This window comes from Nylanderia fulva, unplaced genomic scaffold (genome assembly GCF_048542155.1).
Source record: "Nylanderia fulva isolate GAGA-0341 unplaced genomic scaffold, ASM4854215v1 Scaffold38, whole genome shotgun sequence".
Taxonomy (NCBI): Eukaryota; Metazoa; Arthropoda; class Insecta; order Hymenoptera; family Formicidae; genus Nylanderia; species Nylanderia fulva.
In genome coordinates, this window is record NW_028190455.1 from 1,168,003 (window position 1) to 1,194,681 (window position 26,679).

Here is a 26,679-nt window from a genome sequence, read left to right on the forward strand (position 1 = left end):
AAAGAAACCAGATAAAATCAGACGTGAAGCTTGAAATTCAAAGAGCATTGTGATGTGCGAGGCGACTGGAGATTTCGTCGCTTGCGTCTCGCGACGGATATTTCGCTCTCGCCACGAAGGCAGGGTATTTTCAATCTTCCAAAGTTGTTTACACGACTGACAGGGCAGCTTCCGCGCTGAATGGGGTAAAGATGGTAAAGACGGATTTTTGCCGCGATTACCATTTATTGGCACATCTTGAGAGCTCGTTGCGGCGACGGGATCGCGGTACTTGCGTCGGACAGCTCTATTTCCTTAAGCGACGGCTGGGGGTAGTTAGAGGATGGAAATGTCAGGTATAGCGCGCGCGAGGTTGGCTGAATCCTCCGGCTCGGCGGATGGTTCAGGCGAGAGACCCGGGCCAACTTCCGTCTCCACGTGTGTTGGCCACATATGTCACTGAAACTAACTTTTGCGAGCTCTCTCTCTCTCTCTCTTTCGCTCTCCATACACGTCTCTCGCTCCTATTTTCCTCTTTGGCTCCCGTTCGCCCATCCTACCCCTTGAGACTGCCCACCGATCACGGGACGAGCCCTCGAATCGCCATACGAAACTTTGGTCCTTGCAGCAGTAAAGCTTTTGCAGCGGTGGAAACAATCATTTACCGCGTTGCTTTTGATATACGACCGTGCGAAAACAAATGTATAACGTTTGCTGCCTCCGGAACAGCCGAGAAAGATTATATAGGGTGTTTCGAGCATCCCCTCGCGTGTCTTCGTATCTTCAATTCAATATAGTGACACCGAATTTTTTCATTATTAATGTTTAATATGGAGTTTTTAATATGAAGAAGAATTGAATATAATATTATACATATTCTGAAGAAAAATGTTACTTTGATATAAATATATTTAATTCTATGATTTTGCTCAAGTGAATTATATTTATAATTTTAAAGAGAACGTTTAAACGACGCTTCTTCTTCATCAAATTTCGATCGAGGCAGAAACTTTCACAAATCTGTCAGAGAGTCTATTATACAAAAGTGGCAATAAAGTTGAAATAACCTGACTGATCGCAAATTACGACACGCGTAAGATCATAGATCATCGGTCTCGATGATACACGGAACGGCACAACTGTAGATCGTTGACGATGAAATATTTTCATTCGGCGCGATGCGTTCTAGATGAAGACGCATGCTGCGGCGTAAGAAATAAATCACGCGTTTCCATGTGCGCGCGTGTGGAACGCGCGATGCACCGTAATTAATTAAGGCGAATCGCTTCGGATTGTTCGCGCGTTTTACACTTGGCATACTGAGTAATGGTGCCCTTGATTAATACGTCCTGCAGATGTTACTGCGACGTAAACATTAAGACCTTGTCGTGTCTGCAACCGCATCATCATTTTTAATGTTGATCTTTATTTTTTTATTTTTATACGTCAAATACGTACAATTTAAAAAATCTGACATTTTCGGAACAATAATTTCATACCTCGCGAGAGAGAGAGAGAGAGAGAAAGAAGGGGGAGAGAGTCGTGTAAAATTGAAGTGATTTCCATTTATAGCGGGAAAGCGGGATCCACAGAGATGCAGCGATAGATAGAATTCGGTCTGCGTCGTTTTTATTAAGTGCGCCCTGGATCTGTTTCCAAACCCCTTTCTCCCTATACGATCCTCTACATATAGTATATATTTTCTCTCTTTCTCTACACAATTTCTCTCTTTCGCCCGCGATAGTCCGCGTCCCTTTCTCGCGCAATGCCGATAGTCGGCCGTTATTTGACCATAAATCCAGTATCGGCGTTAACGCGAATGTACAGGATATCGCGCAGCTCCGTACAAAGGGCCGAAGCCAACCTCCCTTCCACGTCCCTTTTATGCAATGTCTCTTTCTATCTCGCCGCGGCGGAGAGTCATCCCTCTTTTCTCTTTTCGGCTTTACTCCTCCGGAATTTATTCCTCCCTCTCGTGGCTCGCAACCCCTTTTCTATCTTTCTCTGCGACGCACATGTTGGCGAAGCAGAAAAATCCACCCTCCTTCTCCCTCTGCGAGGTTCGTGGTATTATTTCGCAAATAAAAGCCGATTCGGCGCGATATTCAAGCGACACCGCAAGCAACGGGTGTGGCATTTTACGAGCGCGAATTGCGCTTAATTTATCGTTAGCACGCTAACGACGGCTGTATAAAGCCGTCCCGTTTCTTTCCAATTTGGGATTTTCTGTCGCATACGGCGGCGCGATGTTCGCATCGCAACATATCGTTGTTGTTCTAAGCCGGCATAATAGAAAAAAGCTTATTTTACAACTTACAAATTAACTCAACATTAAGAATACGGGGAAGTGATCACAATACGATCAGTTCGAGATATTATACTCGCGAGAATCCAGAATATTATATGTCGTTATTTAATATATTAGAATTCTATGTCATATTTTTTATAATCCATAAACATTATTTAATTTATTATAGTTTATGTATTTTATTCTAATGTAATCTAAAGTTAAATGAAATTGACGATACAATAACACAAAGATCTAAAATCTCATTTTGCAAAGTTGAGATAATCAAACTTCAATGCATAGCATTATACGTCAGAAATCTGACAAATTTTCGTGAAAGTTTCTTAGTTTTAAGCGTTAGAACCAGCGAACGTGACTTTGTAAAGTAATAAAATGCTGCCTAATGTAGAATGAATGTAAAAGGCGCGCGTGTCACACGAATCTTGCGGCCCGTTTCAAGTTTTAACGTTCCATTGCTTGACCACAATGGGCGCACGGCCCCGTTTCATGGCACGAAAAGTTTCGTAAAACACGGCCTTTGTATTTCAGACAGAGTTAGAATCGAGCGTTCAATTTCCGCCAACTATTTTTCATCAGTAACATTGTATTTGATATCGTGGATAATTTAGGGGAAAAAAGATGAAAGAAGTTTTGCAAATTTTTATGTTTTATAGACAAATTTTTTCCTTATATATATTCATATTATTTATTTTATTTTATTTTCAATATTTTTATTTTTTTTAACCGAATATTAATAAATGAAAATAATTTGCGTATATGAAATAATTTATCGATGTATTTTAAATATAAATCTGAAATATAAATATTATTTTTATTTATTTTTTTAATTAAAAACGATACCGCTATATATAATGACGTACGTGATATATTATATTAATAATGAAAGTTATATATTTCGTCATAAACAGTTTTATCATTTTGTAGCGCAAGAAATATTTTCTTTTACTTAGCTTCATGATATTCTTTAAAATTGTTATTTTTGTATGTAGAGTTCATGCGCGTAATACGGTAGTAATTTTTTTGCATTTTATCTCCATTCGCCGCAAGGTATATTCGATATATTCAACATGCTTTTTTTGTAGTAAAAAAGAGAATGGACACGCTTTCACCTTCATGGTTAGCCATGAATATCTTTGGCCGAGTTCCAAAGAAAATATCAATCTTGTCAGTGTACCTTTGGGAATATTATTCCGATCTTTGTTTTCCTCCTCTTGTCTTTTTAGAATAAAAAAATATTACTGGACGTTGTTAATCCATAACATTATTCTACGCGATCGTTTATCACGTAAATTTATATCGCAGATCTTAGAGCTACAGGTGGATTTACACTTCGTTAAGTTTATAAGACCACTAAATCTGTTTTCTAACTTTGTAAAAAATTCGTAAATATATTCTACGTTCTCGAAATAAAATTCTTAAATTTTGAATTCTTCTTCTTTATCAGAGTTACCGTGATACACTTGTCAAGGATTTTTTTATCTAGAAAAAAATGGAATTTTTTACATCAAATTTTTTTTCAAAAACATTTTCCTTGTATGTTATTTTATATAATCATTTCATTTATGACTTGGTCCGAATTTGTTAAAATGCTTAGAATAATAATCACAAAAAAATTAAAATTATTTCTAAAGAATTAAGCAAAAAAACTTTAATCTTTCACTGAAATACTGAAATAATGACAAGTTCCAATATCAAAAAACTAAATTATATTTTAATAGATATTCATAATAGAAAAAAGAATAAAAAAAATCTTTCACCTAATTTTCATTATTAAAATCAGAATCATTCTAATCTTTTAAAGAAGACATACTATAATGAAAATGATTTTTAATCGTTTAATTCTCACAACCGAGAAAAATTGATTGAATGGGGAAAAAAAGCTTATTGATATTTGTATTAAATGTATCGGCGAGATCGTCGAGCTGCTTTAATAATCTCGCTTGTTGCATTACAATATAAATTATGATAGTAACAAATATTTACGAACAATATTTGTCGGCTCGCGCGTGTTGCTTATGACGAAATTATCCGACGATGATGACAGAGAAGAATATTAAGTTCTGTCGAAGAGCGGCGGAATAACTGCGCTCGCTATTAAATATCACGGATTACATCCGCTCGAGAAATTCTCGAGAGGCTGAAACGCATCTCGCGCGCGACGGCGTTAACTCATTCGAGATCTCCGTGCGCGAATTGTAATAATGGTCGTTCCGATGTTGGCGAGTAAATAAATGCCACGACTATGGTACGTTAATATTTCGTATGCTGTTTATTCGTAAACGTCGTGTATATACGCTCTCGTTTATTCCAATATTATAAGTATTTTAATATGTCGAGCGAAACGGCTTTGTAAACAGTCGCGGAATATTCCTTTCACTGTGCTAACTATTAGTTTGCTTTAATTAAAATATTGAAAATTATTTGAAATATACAGTAATAACGATATACGTAATTATTCTTCCGATTAGTGACAGTTGATTACATCATACGAAACCGTAATATTTTATCATGATCATGAAATGATCAATATTGTGGTATAAAAGTAATTTATATATATACAGTAGTATTTTCAAATCTTTTATTTATCATTTGTACTATTAAATAAATATAAGAAATTATTCTCTAGATCCCTAGAGAGAAATTTTTATTTCTCGAAAATTTTCTCGAGAATAAATAAAAATTAGTGTTGACTTTCGTTTATATATTTCAAAGAGATTTACTTTTAATATTGTGCAGATATAACGTATTATAAAAATAAGCTTGTTATATATATACTAATTTACAATTGCTCGTAGAGGGGGGGGGGAGGGAGGCAAGAAGAGGCATTTGTCACCCCTTGAAATAAAAATTAAGCATATTTACTCTCCTTTTGAATAAATACTGAAATTTATTTACATATTTAATATTAAAAAATTAAAATACTAAAATTAAATTTAAAAAATTAAGAAAGAACAAAAAATAAAAAACAAAAAAAAATTAATAATTATTTTCCCTCCTGGAAGAAATCCTGCGGACGCCCATGCTCGCATACGTCTAACAATAAGCAAAATTTGTCCCGCCGATTCTTGGCGTTTTTTTCTCTCTCCCTTGAATGCCTGACTGTCTACGCGACGGCCAGGTGTATCTTTTTGGTGGTGAGATTTTTGGCTTGCAATCAAGTTGAATGTTTTGGCTAGCCGGTGGCACGGTACCGTCTTGTCTACTGTGCTTACGCGCGACAGATAAAAAAAAGCTCGCGCGTGAGTTCGCGAACAGCAGAGAGAACATTTATTTTATCTTCGTCAGGGACGTGCGATCACGGAGTATCCAATATTGATGTTTTAATAATATATAATTTCGCTTTTCTTAAAGATTTTTATATTTTAATAGCTTAATTAGATATATACGATATATTATTAAAAAATAGATGATTAAAAGTTTGATATCATATTTTCGTGTTGAATAATAAATTCGTTTTTGAACTAGCATACGTCGCATTTTCTATATGTATATGCATTAATTTAACAACTCAATTTTTTATCCTTTATCGATGCTATCTGAAATTAATTTTCTGTAAAGTAAATTATTTTAAGACCATTCGATATTAGTTGCTATGAAGGATGAAGGATTCAGACAATTGTTTTAAATTGATGTTAAAACAAGTATTTTTTAAGTTATTTTTATAATAATCATCAGCTACTTTAAATTATAAATTTGCAATTCTTGAGAAATTAGCATTAAAATTTTAGTTTCATTAAATGACGTTTTATTAAAATTACTTATATTTTATTAAGATTAGGATATATAAAATTACTTAAGATTGTATATAAAAAATAAAGTAAAATATTCATTTCTATTATTGCTTATTGCTTTAATCTCAAGATTGTAAGATTTGATTTAAACCTCATAATAATCTTTTTTTATTATGATATCTCCTTAAGCGTATTAACAGATCTTTTTTATATATTACATCATCGATATATTTACATCTCCAAAGTTAAAAATGGATAATATAGAAGCAGAGTGATAAATATACCGGATCAAGAAACACTCATTTACCATCGAATTTATTATCAGAGCATATTCTATTTATGTCTGTGCATGCGAATGAATGTCGAAGCCCCTAGTGACATTTACAAATTTTACGTGAGCCAGAAAAAGAATACTTAACATTCCACAACATGTGAAATCGAATTCGTGTCTGCAATAAATTTTTCGTCTGCTTTCTTTAAGATCCGATATCTGACAGTGCAAGCTTATTTTTATATGTAATAATGTATTTGATATCGAATTAGAAATTGATATCTTTGATAAACTGATATATAATTGTGAAACGCAAACAAAAATTTGTCAACGATCAAAATGATAATTATTACAACATTATAAAAAAGCTTTATATGTATTAAATAGTTACATACATAATTATTAAAAAAACAATATAACTATTAATTTTATTATTGCATTTGCATTATTAATTATATATTTCTCAAATAATTTTTAATAATTAATAAGTTTGAGAATTGGTGGATGAAAAACTAAAGCTTACATGAAATTAATACATTATTTTACTATATATGTCAACATTTTTCAATTACGCTTGCGAGAATGATAAAAAATTATCGTTTTGATAATCACAGCAGATTCAAGTGCTAATAGATTTTACGAATTCAACCTTCACCTTATCAGAAATCATCGGCGATTTATTCTGTTTGATGTTTGACAAACTTTTTATTGCATGTTTGAAGCTATAAAACTTTCGTCGGCGGAATTTCATTTTTATCTCTGAAAGTTTCCGATACGTAGCAGGGCTCGGCAGATACAACTTCGCGAAGGGTAGCTTCCATTTCTCGTAAACTTGAATATCGCAGTGGGAACAGGAATAAGGTTGAAATTATTTTCTTTCGCTCTACAAACCTGCATAGTTTGGTAGAAGCTGGAAGGGGACAGCACGCGAATTTATTAAGATTTTTATTTGCCCGATAAACGATACTGTCACTTCATTCCGAATTTCGGGAGACGCTTTAATACTCGGAGTAAAGGCAATGACGAGACAATTCGAGCACACTGTTATCGTGGCAGACGAGATACTTTATTTGCGTATACGCTCGACGTATATAGACGAGCAAATCTACGAAGTGGTCTTGACACGGTACCGCGTCGAGTCTACCGTCTGGCAAAAGTATTTCCAAAGAAACGGAGGGAAGACGAAAAGTTTACGAGATTTCGCCCGGGCAGAGGAGGAACAGAAGTCGAAGGAAAGAAAGAGAGAGAAAGAGAGAGGAAGAGGCGGGAAGCTTTATTTTGTCTTCGTGAGGAGACACGTCTCGAAGAGAAAACGGCGGGCTTTCTTCCGTTTGCCTTCTCGAGATGTACCCTATACTCATCCTCTCTTACGTCCTACGACCTGCCACCTTGTCGTATATTTTCGTTGTGTCCGGGCTCCCTTTCCATTCTCTTCTTCCATTCGCTCCGGCATCTACGAAATACGAAGGCCGATTTGCCAGAATTTTATGTGTCAAAACACGTTATCGTATTGGCGATGCGTCTACGACGCGTCTGCTACGTCGTTTTTATATATCGATTCCGCACCGTGTGCCTGCCTGCCTTTCCGTTGTCGAAGCGTCGCGAGAAAGGATGTATCTGACACGTGCCGACAGTTTCCTTGCTCGTCGACGAGATTTCTTTTTATACTGAGATTGTACGTTCAAATACATATAGGTATACGATTAATCCGTTCGCGCGAATCGGCGTTCAAATTCTTAAGCTTGAATTATATTAATCTCTCTTATCACACAGCACGAATCAAATTAAAAAACATTTTTTTCACTTGAAAAGCAAATTTATCTCGCTCTATCTCCTCCCAGATTTTTTAAGGAAACATGTCTCTTAGCAGCCACAAATAAAAGCGGATGATCGGGTCTATAAAGGTCGGCGCGTCGAGAATCAACGAGGCGAAATAGCCTCGTAAAAGCGACTAACAATGTTTCACGAGAGCATGTTTCACTCGTTGCACTCTCACCTGGACCATCTCTCCTCGGACTGCGCGCGAGCTACCTAAATAAATCATTATTCAGTAAAGTGCTGAATAAAACAGTGCGCGCCGCGAAGTGCATGGTTTTAGGTCGGCTTAGCGGAGTTAAGTGAACGTACGGGGACGCGCGCGCGCGTGTTCATGGATTAATTAGTCATACATAAGCCACCGCCGAATTCACCGGTACACTGTCACCGTCGTATATATTGAGAAGCGCGGGTCTCTGTCCCGTGAAAATCGAAAAAGAAGCTAATGCGCGCCACCCCGGGTCGCGTGATAAATTATTCGGTTGCACCCTGGATTTTCTTTGCGGCCGACCGGCGCAATGGTTAAGTTTTCAGGATGGTCAGGGATTCGTGTAATGAAGTTTCTCTCTCTCTGACACATAGCTATATGAAAGCTACAAAGCAGCAACGGTAACGGTAATGGTGATTCTGTGTGTGTTGGGGACCACTTTCAGAAACGAGTCGACGATACGAGTCGACGATGCCCCTTTTGCTGTCCTTTGCGCCGCTCGCTCTTACGCGTTCTCCATTGGTGGAAAGCAGCCAACATGAGTTTGGTATTTTGTTGAAGCAAACCCCTTTAATGTGGTTCCCGTAAAGGGTCGACGCTTTGATGGCGAGATGATGACAGACACATTTGTGTGACATGTACATCTATATACAGTATATATAGTTTCAACTGAGATTAATTAATTCTTTCAGGCCCAACAGGTCTATTTATCGAAAATAAATATTTGTCATAATTAATGTATGTAATTACCTCTATAATATAGTTACGGATTATGTTCTAGAAATTTTTTAAAAATTAAGGTAGATCATTTTTTTCGCATTATCAAGATAAATTAAAGAGCTTAATTTGATATAATTTTGTTATATTTATATTTATATGATAATGTCCATATTTTAATTAGATGTACTTTTTCTTTTCGTTATATTTTATACACTTTTTTATGTAAAATAATTCCAATATAATAGTCTGAAAAAATTAATTTAATTATCGATCTAAACGATGTATATACATTCATAAAAGTATGACGATAAAAATGCATTTACTTTTTCCAAGCCGAACGTATCTTGTGTTAGCAGCGCTTGAAGCTACATATAATTCTCATTTTATAATACATCGTTTAACTGCTGCTCTTAAAGTCACGTTATACGCATGATTCATTGATCTTTTTTTTGGATTCGGTGATAAGTCAGTTACTTTATTACCCAGATATATTTTTATAATGCATATACGTGACGGATTTATGTACACATGGTCACCAATTGCCAGACGAGGAAGTGCGTTTAACTACACCTGAGGTTGTAGCGTGTCACGGGGATAATATTTACTCTTTCGATATGGGTGTACTGATAAGAGAATTGATAAGAGATGGGTCCGCGATATTAGTTATTGTCCACGTAGTTCATCGATTTCGCAATTTTCACCGTCCATATCGCATAACTCATTCTGTCGCTTTAAAGATAATCGATCGTAAAAATATAGGTACCAATAATTTTATATTAAAATAGACTTTTAAAAACTATACTTTTACATATTTTTGAAAAGATATTTTATCGATGGATTAAAATAATTTTGTATCTCACACAAATATCAGAATGCTGAGATTTTAATTTCGATAACAGATATTTTAAGAGATATTTTAATTAAAATATGTATAAGCATAAATGATATTAGTTTTTATTATATAAATAGTTCAGTTTTATCGAAACACTCTTAAATAAATGACAAACGTTATTTGTTTAGGTTTCTAAAATTGAATTCAATTATAAATTGACTCTGCATCTCATTTAAAATTTAGTGTCTCTGTAAAATATTGATATAATTTCGTTATAATGTGATTAACAGCTGCTATTCTGCTTCTTATCACTATGTACATATTAATTTATTTCGCTTTACATATGCATAATTATAGATTTATCCATTTTCATCAACTAATAGATCATAATTTCTTAATGCAAAGACATATATTAAATTATAATATATTAATGGATTAATTTCGAGACTGCAACATATATTTTTGTCTCTTGTACAAAAGTATATAATATTGGAAGGAGAAGAGCGCGCGCGCGCGCGCGCGAGAATCTGGTATACGGAGCGTGAGAAAATTTGGTGACAGCTCAGGGATGTGGGCTTAATTACGATTTTCACGGCACGGTATCACACAAGCGGTGTTGCGCGCTCGGTTATATTTCCGGCGTGGACGATGTTACACCGCCGTACAGTCGACTCCTTCGCCGTGAAACTATTTCGTGAGTACTTTCGACCATTACCGTGCGTTTGTACCCGGGGTAACCGCACGCTATCCGGACGTTTATGCATCCCCACGTACGGGCGCGATATTTGTTAGGCGCTGGCGGGACAATTCGCATATATGTATATGTATATTCAGACTGGGAATTTACTTGCGCTCGGCCGACGTTATTTTATATCGTGCGATTACGCCTCTTGTTTGTATACATCCAATTTATACTTTTCTGTTTTTTTCAAGCTTTACGTACCCCTCTGTCATGCGCGTCCGCAGGATTTTTTCAAGGGCAGAGGCGTAATTAAATTTTTGTTTTTAATGTTTTGTTCTTTCTTAAGTTTTTTCAATTTTACTTTTTTTCTTTTTCATTATTTTAATATTAAGTATGCAAATAAATTCCAGTGTTTATTCAAAAGAAGAGCAAATTCTTAATTTTTTTACTGATTAGCGTTAGCGTGTCTCTGTCGTATATTATAAATCAATAACCGTGAAATGAAATGTGACAATGTAATATTATATTAAATATCTGATATATTGCTGAAAATTTCTGTATTAAGCGCAGGAAACAAACGCGCGTTCTATATGACATATCGCGTCTTGTTTCGATACCCTTTATACCCTTTATACAACGTTTCAGAGTTGAATTACGCAACGTTCGCGCTGTAAACAAGGGTTGGTGGGAAGGTGGAACGGTGCGCAAGCACTTTGAACCGTTCGCTCGCAATTCGATTACAACGGGGCTACAAATGGGGCACCGCGGCTCAGACGTTAAACGCTGCCTAGGTCGGCTAAACCGACGATTCGCGGTTTTCCTGCGCGCGTTATATCGGAAGGAACGTCGTAGCAACATAGGAAGGAATAGAGGCCGAGGAGAACGCGTAATACATTTATAGAGCAAAAGACAGAGACGTAAGCAGAGAGAGAGAGAGAGACGGTTTCTACCCTCGGAATGCAGAACCTTATTGCTTCGATATAGTAAACCATCTGCGGAAGACACATTGCATTCATGTGCATTGGTATAACGAGCCTGCATTCTGCCATAAATTCCATTAGAAAACTGAATTACTTCATGTGAAAATTCTCAACGTATGCCCTCCAGAAAGTTTCCGGTTCCACGGGTTCTCATCGATAACGATACGTCTCGATTCGGTGAAACGCTCGTATATTAATTCACTCGTTTTCTCTCGCAATACACACATAACGCGTTACGAAATATTTTAATAGGCTACTTAATAGCTTATTAAAATATTAATTTATTATAATCGGCTATTTATTTATTGAAATTCTAAAATAATTCTATTAATTTATTTTAATAAGCTATTCATTGAAGTTGTAAAATAATTCTTTTACGACGATTCTGAACTCAGCATGGCGAAAGCGCAGAAAAAACTGCTCAATATCCTGATAAATCTCGATAAAAGATTAACGTATCGACGGATTGACGCTTCCAAGATTTCGACGGTCCTTTAATTGATGTGTTGTAGCGAGTTCTCGATCGACTTACTATACCACGGAGGATACCCGAGAAAATTTACATTCCTCTGAAACTCTCCACGCGCGGATGCGCGTCCTATTTTACCAGATGCAGAGCGCAAACGGAAGCGAATTCGCGATCTCCATTCGCTAACGGATGAGCGTGTGTGAGCGAACGCAGCTGCACGTAGAAAATATATCATGCCCGGGACATTATGTGTTCACGGGGAAGTTTCGGAATAGCATTAGAAAATTTCAGTCGCCCGCGTAACTTTCTACAAAGTTTACGTCCGCGTACGACGGTGTAAGGGAATGTAACCGGTATAAGATTGCACGCTCAATCTTCCCTCATACACTTTTATTCGATCAGCCGCGGCCGCAGCTTAATCTTCTCGAGAGAGTTTCCTCGTCATGAAAACGGAAAGCACATGTAACGACGGGACATACATTACGAACCATCGTCGCCCCGCGTTACATTGTACTTCGCAAGAAATATTTCACATCCGTCGTATATTATCGCTACATCGTCGCTTTCATCGCCGTAGAAATAATATCATAAATCCTGGGATTCTAGAGAATCCTCCGCGGATTTCTATACGCGTCGAATCACATTCAAAAATAATTATATTTCTCTGTTTTCTCGCGAGTTATTCACAAGAGATTTTTTCACCACTTTCTCTACATAAGTGGAATTCCTTAAAATAAAATATTAACAAACCATACCGCGCGTATAAATTAAATCTGATATATATTATCTTAACTGCGTATATATGTATATCGTGCGCGAAAAAATTATTTCCCGGGTAAAACGAAAACTATAAATTTTGAACAAAATTAGATAAAAGAAACTTTTTTATTTAAGTAGTTAAATCTGATTAATTTTTAAAACAGACAATTCGAACGAGAATAGCGATGCATTATTATTATACACCGTCGCCTTAATGCACCGCGACACAATATCGTCGTGTCTGCGCCTCTGCGTTTTTTTATGCACGCGGGCTCGCGGACGTGCGAAGTTTTATCACGAAGTGTCGCACTAGGAACTAGGGCTGTCGAGAATTTTCGCGTAAAAGCTTCGCGCTCTTCCCGTTAAAATAATGACTGCCTCAAAAAAGAAGACGTTCCTCTCCGTCGTCGCGTAAACCGACTGCTTGCAACTGCAACGTGTAGATGCAATCCGCCCCGCAGCTGCTGCTGCACCGCTTTGTGTGCGCGATCTTTTGTGCGTGCGTGGGGTGTGCAAGTTGGCCCCTTTTCTTCCGTCGCGTATGTGGACCAGAGTTAGGGAGCTTTTCAAAAGAGGCACAAAAGAGAGAAACTATCTCGTCGACAGCACCGACAGCAATATTAAAGCGTTTATCTTTCATTGTCACCGCTATAGACATGAGAATGTGGGGCAGTGATTGATCGCTCGGTTTGGTTACTGACCAGGGATAATTTAAAAGCCTTATCGCGGATAAAAATATTATTTTCTATGGTTACAGATAGAATTTATTACATTTAAACTTTCAACAAAGACTAGCTTTCATCAATGAATAATAATCGTTTTTTCTATTTATGTTTTCGTATTTAATAATTAAAAATTGACGAGATTTCACACTCGCGTATGCTTCAATAAATAGAATTATATTACTCTTGAAATATTTTCCATTCAAATGTAATAATCAAGTTCTTTAATGAATATTTCTGTCGAATAATATTTTTTTTTTGCGCACATTTTTAAAGTTTTATATTTGCAAATCCACCACTGGTTTTATTGTCGCGCCTGCATGTCCAATCTCGGTACGTTTGACCGAATTACTGCTGGCCCCATCCGTTTTAAATCTGCCTTGACAACTACAGACGTGACGGGTGATCTGATGCAATTCGAACAACAGCGCCGCTGTATAGTAGTACTCCGAATAGCGTATGTGCACATGTACGTAATACATGTGCCGTGTCGCTGAATATGCGGATTACGTTGCAGTTGCAATATTCTTCTCTTTTTCTTTTTTTCCTTTATTTTTGAAGCACGATAACAGTTTCCAAAATTTCGCTACAGATATCGAACTGCCTGTCAAATTTAGCATAGACATTGCAAACATTTAATTAATTTTTATTAATTTTATTTATATTTTATTCATTCCCCTTTCTCGAATCAAGCAATATTTTAATTTTGAATGCTATAAATATTTTTATCGCCCAATTGACACATTTTGTTCAAAATGAATAATTGAAAAACAAGATTTAATTTATTTACGTAGTTTTTTCATTAATTCGATTCTCTTGAAAAAATATAAAAATGATTGATATTTCATATCAATTTTGTCATCTCATAAAAACAATTGCTATGCTCCGAGTTTGATTTAGATTGTTAATACGAGAGAAAGAGAGAAAGGCAGAAGTTGACAGTTCCCACGAAATAAGCTTCTTACGCATTGTTCAATAAAGTTTAATAAAACTCTCTCGGGCATTAACGCTAATTTTAACGAGACGTACGAAGTGATCGCTTGGGCGACATTAATTACACGCGAAAGCCAAGAAAAAAAAAAGAGTAGTATACAACGAGGAGTAACTAACACACGTAGCAAGGCTCGCTCGTCGCACACAGAGCTTGTGGTATGCAGAGGGGTTGCCTTGTCGTCACGGCACATATTTTATACGGCAATTTGGCCGTAAGTGGTAAGAACGTAAAGTTAACAAGTCGAGGGGGAAGGAGGGAATCACCTAACGGAAACAAACGAGAAAGCGGGACACTCAACACAAGTGGTGGGAGATGGTATGGGGTTGAGAACGAAGGGGGATGCGAGTTGCCACCCCGGAGGCGAGATTTACGAGCGTCGCCGGCCGGCGCGAAAAAGTTTACATTTGCTTCTCTTTCCCTTTCTCTCTCTCTCTCTCTCTCTCTGCGTGACTCTGTGCCGGAAGTAGCCGAGAGGATTGACGGTGCCGCGCGATAAAACACAGTCGCGATAAACTGGATGCTGTGCGGTATCGGCGTGACATTTCGCGACAGATCGCGGCCATGTATACTCCTTCGCTTATCGAAATCGAGAATTTCACTTCTTTGAAATTCCATCGGTTTTACAGAAAAAAATTGTAAGGGTCAGGGAGTAAATTCAAATATAAATAAAGGAACCCGAGTGCAAGTATGGATTTCGAAGTTCAATTGTATAAAGTTTAGAAAGAGGTTTTATTCTTCGTATAATTTCTTGGAAGTGGATTTCACTTATATAGAATTTTTTATTTAAGGCTATAAAAATGTTGAATGTTTGAAAACTAGAAATTATGTGAGAAAAACTCAGATTGGATTACATTATTTTATTTTATTATTTTACCTATAAATCTCGTCTTTTTTTTTTTAAATACAAGATAATCTCCCTTGCTTTCGCGTAGCCTATAAATTATGTTCTACATCTTATTTCGCATTCTGCAAGATTTTCCGCATTCGAAGATGCAAACGGAGAATTTTCCAGCAACATGACTTGCACGGAATTACAAAAAACGAAGTATAGGACTTACATATCTCGTTTTGTTTCCAACTATATGACCCATTTAATGCCGCGAAAAACCCGACGAGTCTGTCGAAAGCATCATCGGTGTCGCACAGTTGAAATTTCTGACAAATCAACATTCGTGTGCGCGTTTGCGTAAATGAGCCGGACGTGAACGTATTGCGACCGGCTGGAAAGTCCGGTCGGGGGAAACATTTCGCGAGCAAACTTTTTTAATTAAATGGATACTCGGCTATACGCGGCGGTGCCGATCAATTTGATACACGCGGCGAAAAAAGGAAGAAGAGAAGGGGAGAGGGTGGAATCGTCAAGAAATTTAATTTTCGAAAGCACCGCTCGATGAACGAAAAAAAGCGATGAAAGTAAGGCTCGGACCGTTTCGGAAAATTTACCGGGGACTCGAACGTTTTGCGCACGTTGGGTCAACCGTAATATTGAGGTCGACGATTGCAGAAAAGTCAATAGTCCAATCTTTAAAGGGTAAATTGCGTACCTCGAGCGTTCGTTGCACTTCATTGCGAAATTGCGTTTATAAAAAAAAAAAATATTAGTATGTGTGTGTGTTTACAAATACAAGAGAAATACAATTCCGAAAGATTAACCATTTTATCCTAACAAAAGGAGGGAAAAATATCTGTTATATAAATTTTCCAACAATGAAAGAACGCGAGAAATAACGAGAAAGCGATCTGTAGAACGACCGAGATAAAATTCAAAGACACTCTAATTACGTGTAATAGAAACACGGATTAAAAGGAAAGTAAACAGAAATAACGGAAAATCAATGGTCCGCGAGAAGGTTTTACGAAAATGCGAGATTTTTATCGAAACGGAGAGACTAAAGCGAGAGAAAGATAAAGAAAAGAACATAGACGATAGTTGAGAGAGGTACTCGAAGGAAGAATGAACGCAAGAATGATATGGAGAGAGAAATCTATAGGAAATATCTATTCTTGACAGAATAGTATCCTGCGTAGAAGGATGGCAGAAGGAAATAAGAATGCCTAGGAGAAAAAGTGTCCAGAAAACAAACGAGAAGATCGCTCTTCGATGTGTACCGGTGTGAGAAAAATAGAGAGCGACCTAGCCTTCGCGCTTCCTGTCGACTGTCGAACTTCGACCTTTCGAGCACAATCGACGGCAAACATTTCGTGAAACCTCGCGGTTGCCGCCAGTAACTCGATGGCCGCACAAAAGGGAGAAACGCAAGCTCGATTTCTCGTGCGCCTTCGAATAGAGACGTCGGTGTGAGCAAAACGCTTTCTCGCCCTTTTCCGTTCTCTTTAAAAACCTACCTCTTTCTCTTTAGACAAAATTTTCAAATCAAGATGTCATAATTCACTAATGGATATCTAGCCAAATTTGAAGTCAATTTTATCTCACTAAATAGAATGCCATTATATCACATCGTCACAAATTTTCGTATTAAATATCTCTCTAACATTGGATATAAAATTAGAAATGTTTGAAATAAAATTTGCATATAATTAATTGAAAAATGGTTCGTTATCGATTTTTTTTCTTTAAGCTAGATTTTCAAATCAAGATGTCATAATTCACTAATGGATATCTAGCCAAATTTGAAGTCAATTTTATCTCACTAAATAAAATGCCATTATTATCACATCGTCACAAATTTTCGTATTAAATATCTCTCTAACATTGAATATAAAATTAGAAATGTTTGAAGTAAAATTTGCATAAAATTAATTGAAAAATGGTTCGTTATCGATTTTTTTTCTTTAAGCTGGATTTTCACGAGAAATTTTTTCTTTTGTATTTTCAATATCTTTTCATACACGAACTTCTGAGGCGTATAATTTCGTTGAATAAAAATCAACCTTATTATTCGATAGAAAATTATATATCACTGCAATTTAATCAATTTATCCTATATAATTATTTTAATTCCTTTCTCTCAGCATCGGGCAACGCTACGTACGCTTTTCACAAATTGGCACCGTAATCTTCTCGATAATTACGAGAATCTACGGTTTTCCGATTTCTCAATAAAGTTGGATTTCGTTGCTTTTCGAAAAGAAAAGATTATTTTAAGTTAAAAAGTATATACACAGGATGTACGTAATTTAGGATTAATGGATACTTTATTTCTGATGCGAATAAACCGCAAATAAAGTCGAATAAAATATTGTTGTTGCGTTACTATTATTGGTCACAACACGATTATTGGTCATTTAATTTTGCGAGTGTTCAATTGAAAAGTGATAATCTAAAACAAGTTAAATCCAGTGAGATAAATTCGTGGTAAATTCACAAAATGCGGTACATGACAAATATGTAAACGTATTTCACTCTACATTTGATGGATTTTACATACATACATACATTTTAGAGAATTTAATATATTGCTCGATTTTAATACAGTAAAAGGATTTATCTCGTCATTTATACCATTCATATCTGTGAGTTTTCACTTCCATTTTCTATTTTCGTTTAAAAAAAAAAAAATAAATTTAATTCGATTCTCTTTTGTATCGAGACGATTTTCGTGATTCGCAATTTTCTCTTTCGAAACAATGGCACAGAATTCGTTATATATTTAAAAGAAATTCAATTTTACTCACGTAATAGTTTTTTTAAAGACACATCGTTCCCATTTTTAATAGACATTTTGATAATGTACGAACTTTTCATATTTTTCATCTTGTATAAAAAGTTAGTGATAAAGGACTATGTATAATCAGACATCCATGTATTATTTTTAACGAAAAAATATCTAACTCTTCTACACAACGATGAACAAATATTTCTTAAAAGTGCTTTAAAATTCCCCAAAAAATTTTTCAACACACATAATTTATACACTAAAATAGATTACATGGAAACCTTTATAAAAGTAACGACTCACCTGCATGCCGGTTCACCGACGGTCTCGAAAAATAGGCAGGTACCACCGTTCATGCAAAAATCTCCTGACATCGGACAGGGCTGTTCCTGCCGCGGCCATGCCGCTGTCGCTGTAATCAGAGAAATTATGCGATATTATTATTATATGTCCGCCAACATCTTCACCGAAATATTTTGTCACAATATCTCGCGATTCTGTAAACGTCGCAAGTTTTGCGGGACGTTATTATTATTATTTGTCATTAAGTGTTGATGAAAAAAATTTTGAAGCATGTTTAAGAAATTCAATATAAAAAAGTTAATATTATGGAAGGAGAAACGCACACAAAAAAATTGCGGCGAACAAAACGTGTAAAGTTGAGCGCGAGAACGGCCGTTTCCGAGGAAAGCCAAGTTCGCGATGCATTTTGCATCGGCGACTCGGCTCTGGCGTAAAAATTTGGAAAGTTGCGTCGTATGCGTCGACGTACGATGTTTACGAAGAACATCGTGCGAAGTTCGTTTTGCCGGCCAAAGTTGAGGTGAAAATTCTCATCTGCTCTCTCTCCAGCGTCCTAGTAATATGCGCATATTAGCATGATAAAACGAAGTCAGTCGCGAGCAAGATGGAAATTGTGCGCGCGGCAAAAAACACACGGATTAAATGCGATAGCGCATTTTTAATGAAACCGGAAATACGCATCATGGCTACGCGTAATTAACTGGCACGGACCGTTATCTGTCCAATGTATACGGTTTTAATGTTCGGAAATTTTCCCGTTCGCGTCGCGCAAATGCACACACTCGGCTTCCGGTCGCGTACCGATTTAATTATTTAATTTAATTACAACAAAACATTAATTAAAATATCGTTAAACTGCATCTACTGTGGCGTAACGGGATGTATTTTGGAGGGAAGGGGGCCGCATACAATACGTGCGGGTTTATTTCTTGTAATTGCGTAAAATTCTCGTAAAATCGCTCGACGCGCGTTGGTTACGCAAAATAATACGCTGTATCGGAGGGAAACGTCATGTAATGAACTTTATTCATTATCATTTACTAATACGGTCATTTACATTATTTCCACGTTACATTACCAGTGCTTGAATCACTACGCTATCCCAATTAGGGCAGAGATTTTTCATCCAGCATTTTTATGCTACTTCAAACATTAATAACTCTATTGAATATATTTTAACAAATATTTGTGTGCATATATCTTTTTCTCATTTCGTTTAATCTAACTGACAAATTGAACATTCGAATTATAAAAAGAATAATGCTATGAGAATTTCTAGCGACAGATATTGAAAATATCGGCGCAGTCAAATCTGTTACCTGGAACATATCGGAGTTTATCCACGGTGAATGCGAATAAAAGAATTGCATCTGCTTCGAAAGCGCAAACTGTCGACACAATCGATCTCCCTTCTTCATCGCGTTACGCGGGAGTTGTTGCATTCGTCGGCACTTTTGCCAAACGTGAGCTATTACTATTCGAATAAAACGCGTGTTGAAGCCTTGTCATTGTCACGGGAAAAGCGATATTCGTAGTATCCGAGAACGGTTCGGGCTTGCAACCGTGCATTTCAATTTCAATCGAGCTCTTCCTCGCGAAATTAGAGCCTTTGCCATGCAAATGCGACGGTCACCGAGGTTTATGAAGATCTTAAAACATCGCTCGCTCTCCAAACTTTTCCTCCGATCCCCGATCATCGCGGTTATATCCTTCTCTTCTCTTGTCGCAAAATCGCAAACGTCGGCAACGATCGCTAGACACGATGCTGACACGTCGATAGCTACCGTCAAGCGATCCGCTATGCTTGCGAAAGATAATTTTATTGCTCGGGAAGATGGTTTGATGTAATACTCGCTCCATCATGTGGCATCGCGTTATAGAGAAAAAAAAAAATACTTGTGTACAAAAATGTAAAGGAAAATGTTTCTCGTAAGATTAAAAATATGTAAGCGAACAATATTGTAGCAAGTTCTCTCTCGCTACATAAAAAGATAATAGTCTTTCCTACAATCTCACTTATATAACGTGGCATCTCGCGCGGCTTTATTATTATAGCAGAAAAGTTCGCGGTGATATATATATAGCTCTCGCCGTTACAATTAACTTGATTAGCCTCGGCAAAAAGTCCACTTGACAGAATTGGCCATTGCACCAACCACGAGGGAAAAAGCACTCGTTCGGATTTTCGTAAGTCCAGTCGGTGAAAATTGTCGACTTCAAACGTGAGAAGATATATATATATATATATTTGCTAATTGCAAAAAATCGTTCGATGGGCGTCCGCAGGATTTTTTCCAGGAGGCATAATTAATTTTTTATTTTTTTTTATTTTAAACAATTAATTTTTTTATATTAAATATGTAAATAAATTCCAATGTTTACTCAAAAGGAGAGTAAATGCTTAACTTTTTTTTTACAGATTCCAAAAAGGGAGGCAAATGTTCTAAATGTAACATGTTCGCGATGCGATGTCGCGATACATTCTCGTCGAAGGTATATAACGACGAGATTTCGCTATATTATTACGATCGGATTAGCTGTCCGCCATTTGGCCGGTTCGGTATTACCGCGTTCCCAACCTGGAATTTTCACCCCAGAAAGAGAGAAGCTCAGGAAAGCATCGGGCTTAACTACTCTTCGTCGCCACCTCATCGCGTCCGGGAGGCTCAGTCCTTTTTCGCGCGCGCGTTTCTTCTCGTTTAGCTCGTTAACGAGCGGAAGACATTTCGCAGCGAAAGCTCTTAGTCGACGCTTCAGCCAGCTGGTGCGCGCAGAAAAGCATTTCGCTATGTGAAATTTCAATTTTCTCGTCGCCGATGCGCTTCAGGAAGTGCATTTACGCGAGTTTATACGAGCTACGTCACGCAACCCCCGTGACGAAATTGGCTTCTTTCGTTGTAACCTTTCGTTCTAATGACGCACGCTAATTCTGAGACGCGTAAGAAATTATTTTGCCAATACTAGTGGAGGATAAGAGACACTAAAAAAAAAGTAGCGAATTTTGTTCGATAAAGAGTATTGTGCGAATACTTTTATAAAATATCAAACATTTTTTAACATATTAAAACTTATTAATTTTTTCGTATAAGAAGACAATTGTCAATTCTTAAATTCAAATTTTTTAAAAATCTTTAGTGAATTATAATTATTCTCTCGTTTATAGATAAGTGTAAAAATAAATGTACAGCACTTGAAAAGATTAATCGATCATGTATAACGTGAAATTGTACTGTTAATCAGTAACACTGTTTCAGGTTAGCCTTCAAGCAATTGGGCATCAGGTGCTTTCGCTAATGTGTCTTCACCTCGTAGTTGACTGCAGTACAATATCAGTAAAGTGTTTGCGTGCAAAACTAGCATATTCATCACCGTCACCGGCACTGAACATGTTAATCCTTATCTATGCAATGCGATAGAGTTTGTCGATCTTTTTCTAAAAAATTAATCTAAAGTTACTTTTCGAAATCAATTTTTAAATAAGTTTACAAAGAAAAACACATTTTTCATTCATCTTTCATACGTTATATAAAGATAATAAATGTGTATGCACTCGTGTAAAAACACGGTTATTATTGTACGATACTTGATCGATATTTATTATACTATTACGTAATAACATCGTTATATAAAGAGTAAAGTAGCGTAAAAATCAGTCTTCTGCCGAGGCTTGTCTTACCAATTTACATCCGGGAAGTGAGAGAAGATGGAAAAATGGATTTTCATCAGATAACGATGATTATAGAGCCCGGAGACGGCGGGCTACAAACGAGGTGGAAAATGCTTCTTGCTTCGATTAATCCCGCGCATGTTTTGTTATTTATTTGTTCGATTATGCCTGTGCCTGCCTACCTGTCCGCCTGCCGTTAACCGCGCGTAAATAAATGATGCCGGAAAATTGAATCGGCGTCTGCCTGAGTTCTCGGGAGAAAGGGAATCGCAGTACTATATTCTCCCTTCGTTCGGCTATTCTCTTCTTTCCGAGGCCTGCATCTGCGAGACCGCCAGCCGGGTTCAATTTCCTAACGTCATTAGTCATCGCGGGTAAACTCTCGGACGATATCGCGCATTTGCCGCGACACGATCGCGTATTTCTGGCCAGCCTCGTCGCGAGAGTTCGCGCGCGGAAATAAAACGTCACGATCTTGCGCGCGCGCACGTGACAGGAGCTGTTCTGTAATTTCGTTCGCGACGCGACCATTTACACCGGGGTGGAATTAGTTTGTAAAGACGCCGATTTACAAGAGCGCGTCCGACAACGGCGACGAACCAGAGAGGCGAAACGGGAGGAGATTTATGCCTGCGGAAAAGAGGGAGGAGGATGTGGCGCATCGAACCGCCGCGTTGGTATCGATTCGAGGCGATAACACGCAGCTATTTGAATTCGCTCCAGCCCGCCCAGCGCGACACGGCTTGAAATTCAATGAAAATTCACCGGCGATAAAACTTCTTGACGCTATGTATACAGGCGCGAGTGGTTCATCAACCTCGCGATCACGCGTTTCACCGCACACTGCGGTCTCTTCCATCTCTTTCGATTTCGCCAGGATTTTCCATGCACGTGTATTCCCCTTCGCGAAAATATCGGATATAACTCCTTGTCTTCCTGGAAATCTATCGAATTTTTATCTTACAGATTAATATATGCAGATTTTTTAATCCTTATCTTCCTTGTCTTCGTGAAAATCTATCGATTTTTTACCTTATAGAGTTTATATAAATTTTTAAAATTGTTAAATTTGCGAAAAAAGGCATTATATGTCACAATCATTAAACAAGATTATTGCTATTTTTTCTTGCATCCATGGATATCGCGAGTTATCGTGAAAAATTTGCATGTGTATTCCCCTTGGCGAAAATATCGAATATAACTCCTAGTCTTCGTGGAAATCTATCAAATTTTTATCTCACAGACTACAGTCTTTTTTTAATCATTCCTAAATTCGCAAAAAATGTATCTATATGTCACAGTCATCAAATAAGACGATCACTGCTATATTTTCTTGCATCCAAGGCTTTATCGTAAAAAATTGCCAGTGCATATCGGCTGATGCGCGATACAGCATGCTTTGAAGTTCATCGTTTCGATGGTTCTTGTTTTCGTGAATTTCCGGTCGGGCGAAAATGTTTCATCGAGGCGCCGGTGCCGCACTGGTTACGCCAACAAAAGCGCGGAAAACAATTTCAATTCGGAGTGTGCCTGACGCAAGCGGACGACGCATTGTTTGGACACTATTATCGCTGTTACATTCATCGGTTTTTCCAGTTACATGCCGGTGGGTGATCGAGAGGATCTGTCCCTTGACACGAAAAATCTCTCAGCCCCAAAGATAGACGGATGGTCGCTTTGAAATACGCGTAATAATTAATTGCGAGGCAAAAACCCAATTGTACGCCCAATTAATCACCTAATTATCGCATCAATATTAAATATAGACTGATTGTAAGACAGTTTGAGAATCTCGCAAAACGCCGCGAAGAAATTTATCGTGAAAACGCGAAAAGCGTGTAGCAATCTTGTCGTTCTCCTTGAAACCAGGTCGAACAAGCTTGCTGGCTGCGAAGAAAAATGCGCGGAAAAAGGAAAACCCCGTTATATACAACAACGGCGACGACGATGAGACGTCGTCACAAAAGAAAAGACTAAACGACGACGTGTTTGCTCGCTAAAAGGCGTTAAAAGTTCTGTGTGTACGCAAGGCCTTGAAACGAAACAACGAGTATAGAAAACGCGATCCAGATTTCTCACGCCGCTTTTAAAGACACACGTCATGGATAACGTTTCCTCATGGTCAGGAATTGTGTATGCCGCCGTTTAACAAAAGAGGCATCGGACATTGCGGAAACGCGAGAGAGAAACAGAGGCTGTCGATGTATATAACTTGTTAAACGGGACTCTTCCGGGCCTTGCTTATTAAAAAATAAATTTTTTTCTGTCAGAAATAATCTAAGTGTATGCAACCCTACTCGTATTTTTTGGCACCAAATACATGGACGACTGTGATAAATTGTTAAACGGGCATTTAAGAGTCTATGCAAGAATAACATTTTAAACAGATCTTCTCAGACCTTGTTTCCGGATGAATAATTTTTTTTCTATAATTCCATAACATACCGCTATTTTTGTAATTTTTAAAATTAGACGTCAAAACGGTCACAATAAGTTTCTGTACGGCTATATGTGCGTGTATATGTACTGTCGATGTGAATAGAGCGTTCGCGCGTCGAAGAAAAAGTCGCCGCGAAATAACGGAGATTCCGGCCTTAAATGTAGAATCGCGTGCGCGATTCTGTACATCCGTGCGAGTCTGCCTATTCATCCGCGGAACGTCGTTTCTCATCGCGCTATGGGCGAAAGACTTCGCCGCGGAGAAACTGCGAACGCGCGAGAGAGAACCTCGTTTTACAGAAGAGAACATGGCATTGTTTCGGGAAATATCGGGGAAAAACGTGGCCCGGTGGCACGGAAATCCCATTCGTTGCGCCGCGAACGACTTGCTACGTGCATGCAAACAGCGAAGAAAAACTGACGCGAGCGCTCGTCATTATTCCCTTTCGTCACGATGCGAGCTTGCACAAGCGGTTAGAAATAGATTTGTAAAATATTTTCATCGCGAGAATGCATGCAACCATCAAATAAATTAAATTAACCGAGTCGTTCCTAAATCTCTGAGACGTTTCGATGATTTATTTATCACTTTCAACAGCGAAAAGAGAAATATTACTACCTGTAATAAAATGTATATATAAAGAAGTCAAAGGAGATTTCATCGAATTATATATAATCTTTTATAATTAATTAATAAAAATATATTTCGTACTATATAATTTTTATTACGTTGGCGAAAAATTAACGACAGAAACTTGGCTGAAATTTCTTTCGTCCTTTATGTCTTTTGGCGCGACGATGTATGTGTGGAACTTTCGACACTTTTTAGGATGTCACGTCTGGTGCGTCCTGGCGAGCCCTCGGAAACACAGGTTCGCATCCGATGCAATGCAAATTTCGCGATGCTATTAGCACAGACCGTCAGTTAGGTAATTATTACGCGTGTGTTATAATTTCAAATGCGATTGTGTATAGCGTAAATTTCGAAAACCTATTAATAGTCGATCCGAAATGTAAACTCGATTCTAAAGCGCTGATGAATCCTAGTTGTTAATTACTCGTTTTGGCTTTCAAAATCGTCGAGAAAATGACAGCTGTCGTTATTTCTGCTCGTATTTAAATGTGCGACACAAAATATAACTTTATATTCCGACTGCTAAATTTTAACGATAGGATATAATTTGACTGGCGGAAAATTGCGCGATTTATCGAATACGCTTGAGCACGAAAGAAGGTTGTTAAAATTTACCCGCGTTTGCAATTATATAGGTATAAACGAAATCCAAAATTCACAGCGTTACGTAAATCAATACAGATCGCTGCCATTAATCTCGCATTCATCGGGGGCAGCATTCAATCTTCCACATAGCACCGATAAAATCGCAATAATATGCAAACACTCAGAATTTCACCAGTTCATCATTAAAATTTAACGACTACGATTGCGATTATTATCTGAAGCTATCGCGCGTTATTAACTTTAATCATGTGCAATATTCACATTCGAATAAAGATGATAATTAAGACAAATAACTCATGTTGCCTCGTGTAAACGTTATGTGTATGTAAGGCTTATGTCAGCCACGAAATCAGTTTCGTATATAGAGCGAAAAAAATATTTATTTGATCCGAAATAAAAACAGCGTGCGCGCTGCTTGGAAAGAAAAATGTAACGCAATATTTGGTGAGTCTACGAGAAATACTGCCCAACCTACCTGGTGATAAAATAAAAACGAACGATGAATCGGGGAAGATTGAAGGGATATGAACTGGACGATGGAGAGAGCGTGTTGGCGTTCCGCGCGCGTGTCTCGGCCGGCGAAATTTCCTCGTTTTTCCCTTAATATTCTTTTTTCCTTGCCGGCCACGTTCATCCTCTTTCCCAAGCCGACGTATCGACGCCTCCTTTTTTTCTCTCTCTTTCTCTTTCTCGACAATCGATCATACGTCGACGTTCGTCACGCGATTCCACCGTCGACCGAAAACTATCGCGGTCATTAATCTGTCCGGCTCTTTCGGATCCTCGTGTTATTTTCGATCGAAGGATACGAATTGTCTCTGGGACTAGCTCGGCCAGGTGTTTCGATCTTACTCGTAAAATTCGCATCATTAATCCTCCGTGATCCTGCCGATTATTTGAACGCGTCAAGCTAATCGATCTATTTTACGATCACGCTTTCTCT

General features: G+C 37.5%; 2 protein-coding genes across 2 annotated transcripts in view; one reads left to right on the plus strand and one right to left on the minus strand.

Annotated features, from left to right (window-relative positions):
* Positions 1-26,679, plus strand: part of mad2 (mitotic arrest deficient 2) — an 80,771-nt gene that overhangs the window by 52,981 nt on the left and 1,111 nt on the right. The window lies entirely within an intron of this gene.
* The window catches only part of vn (membrane-bound neuregulin protein vein), a 275,654-nt gene that overhangs the window by 11,169 nt on the left and 237,806 nt on the right, over positions 1-26,679 (minus strand). The window contains 1 exon segment of the mRNA XM_029302567.2: positions 18,391-18,499. Coding sequence (XP_029158400.2) covers positions 18,391-18,499 — 109 coding nt within the window.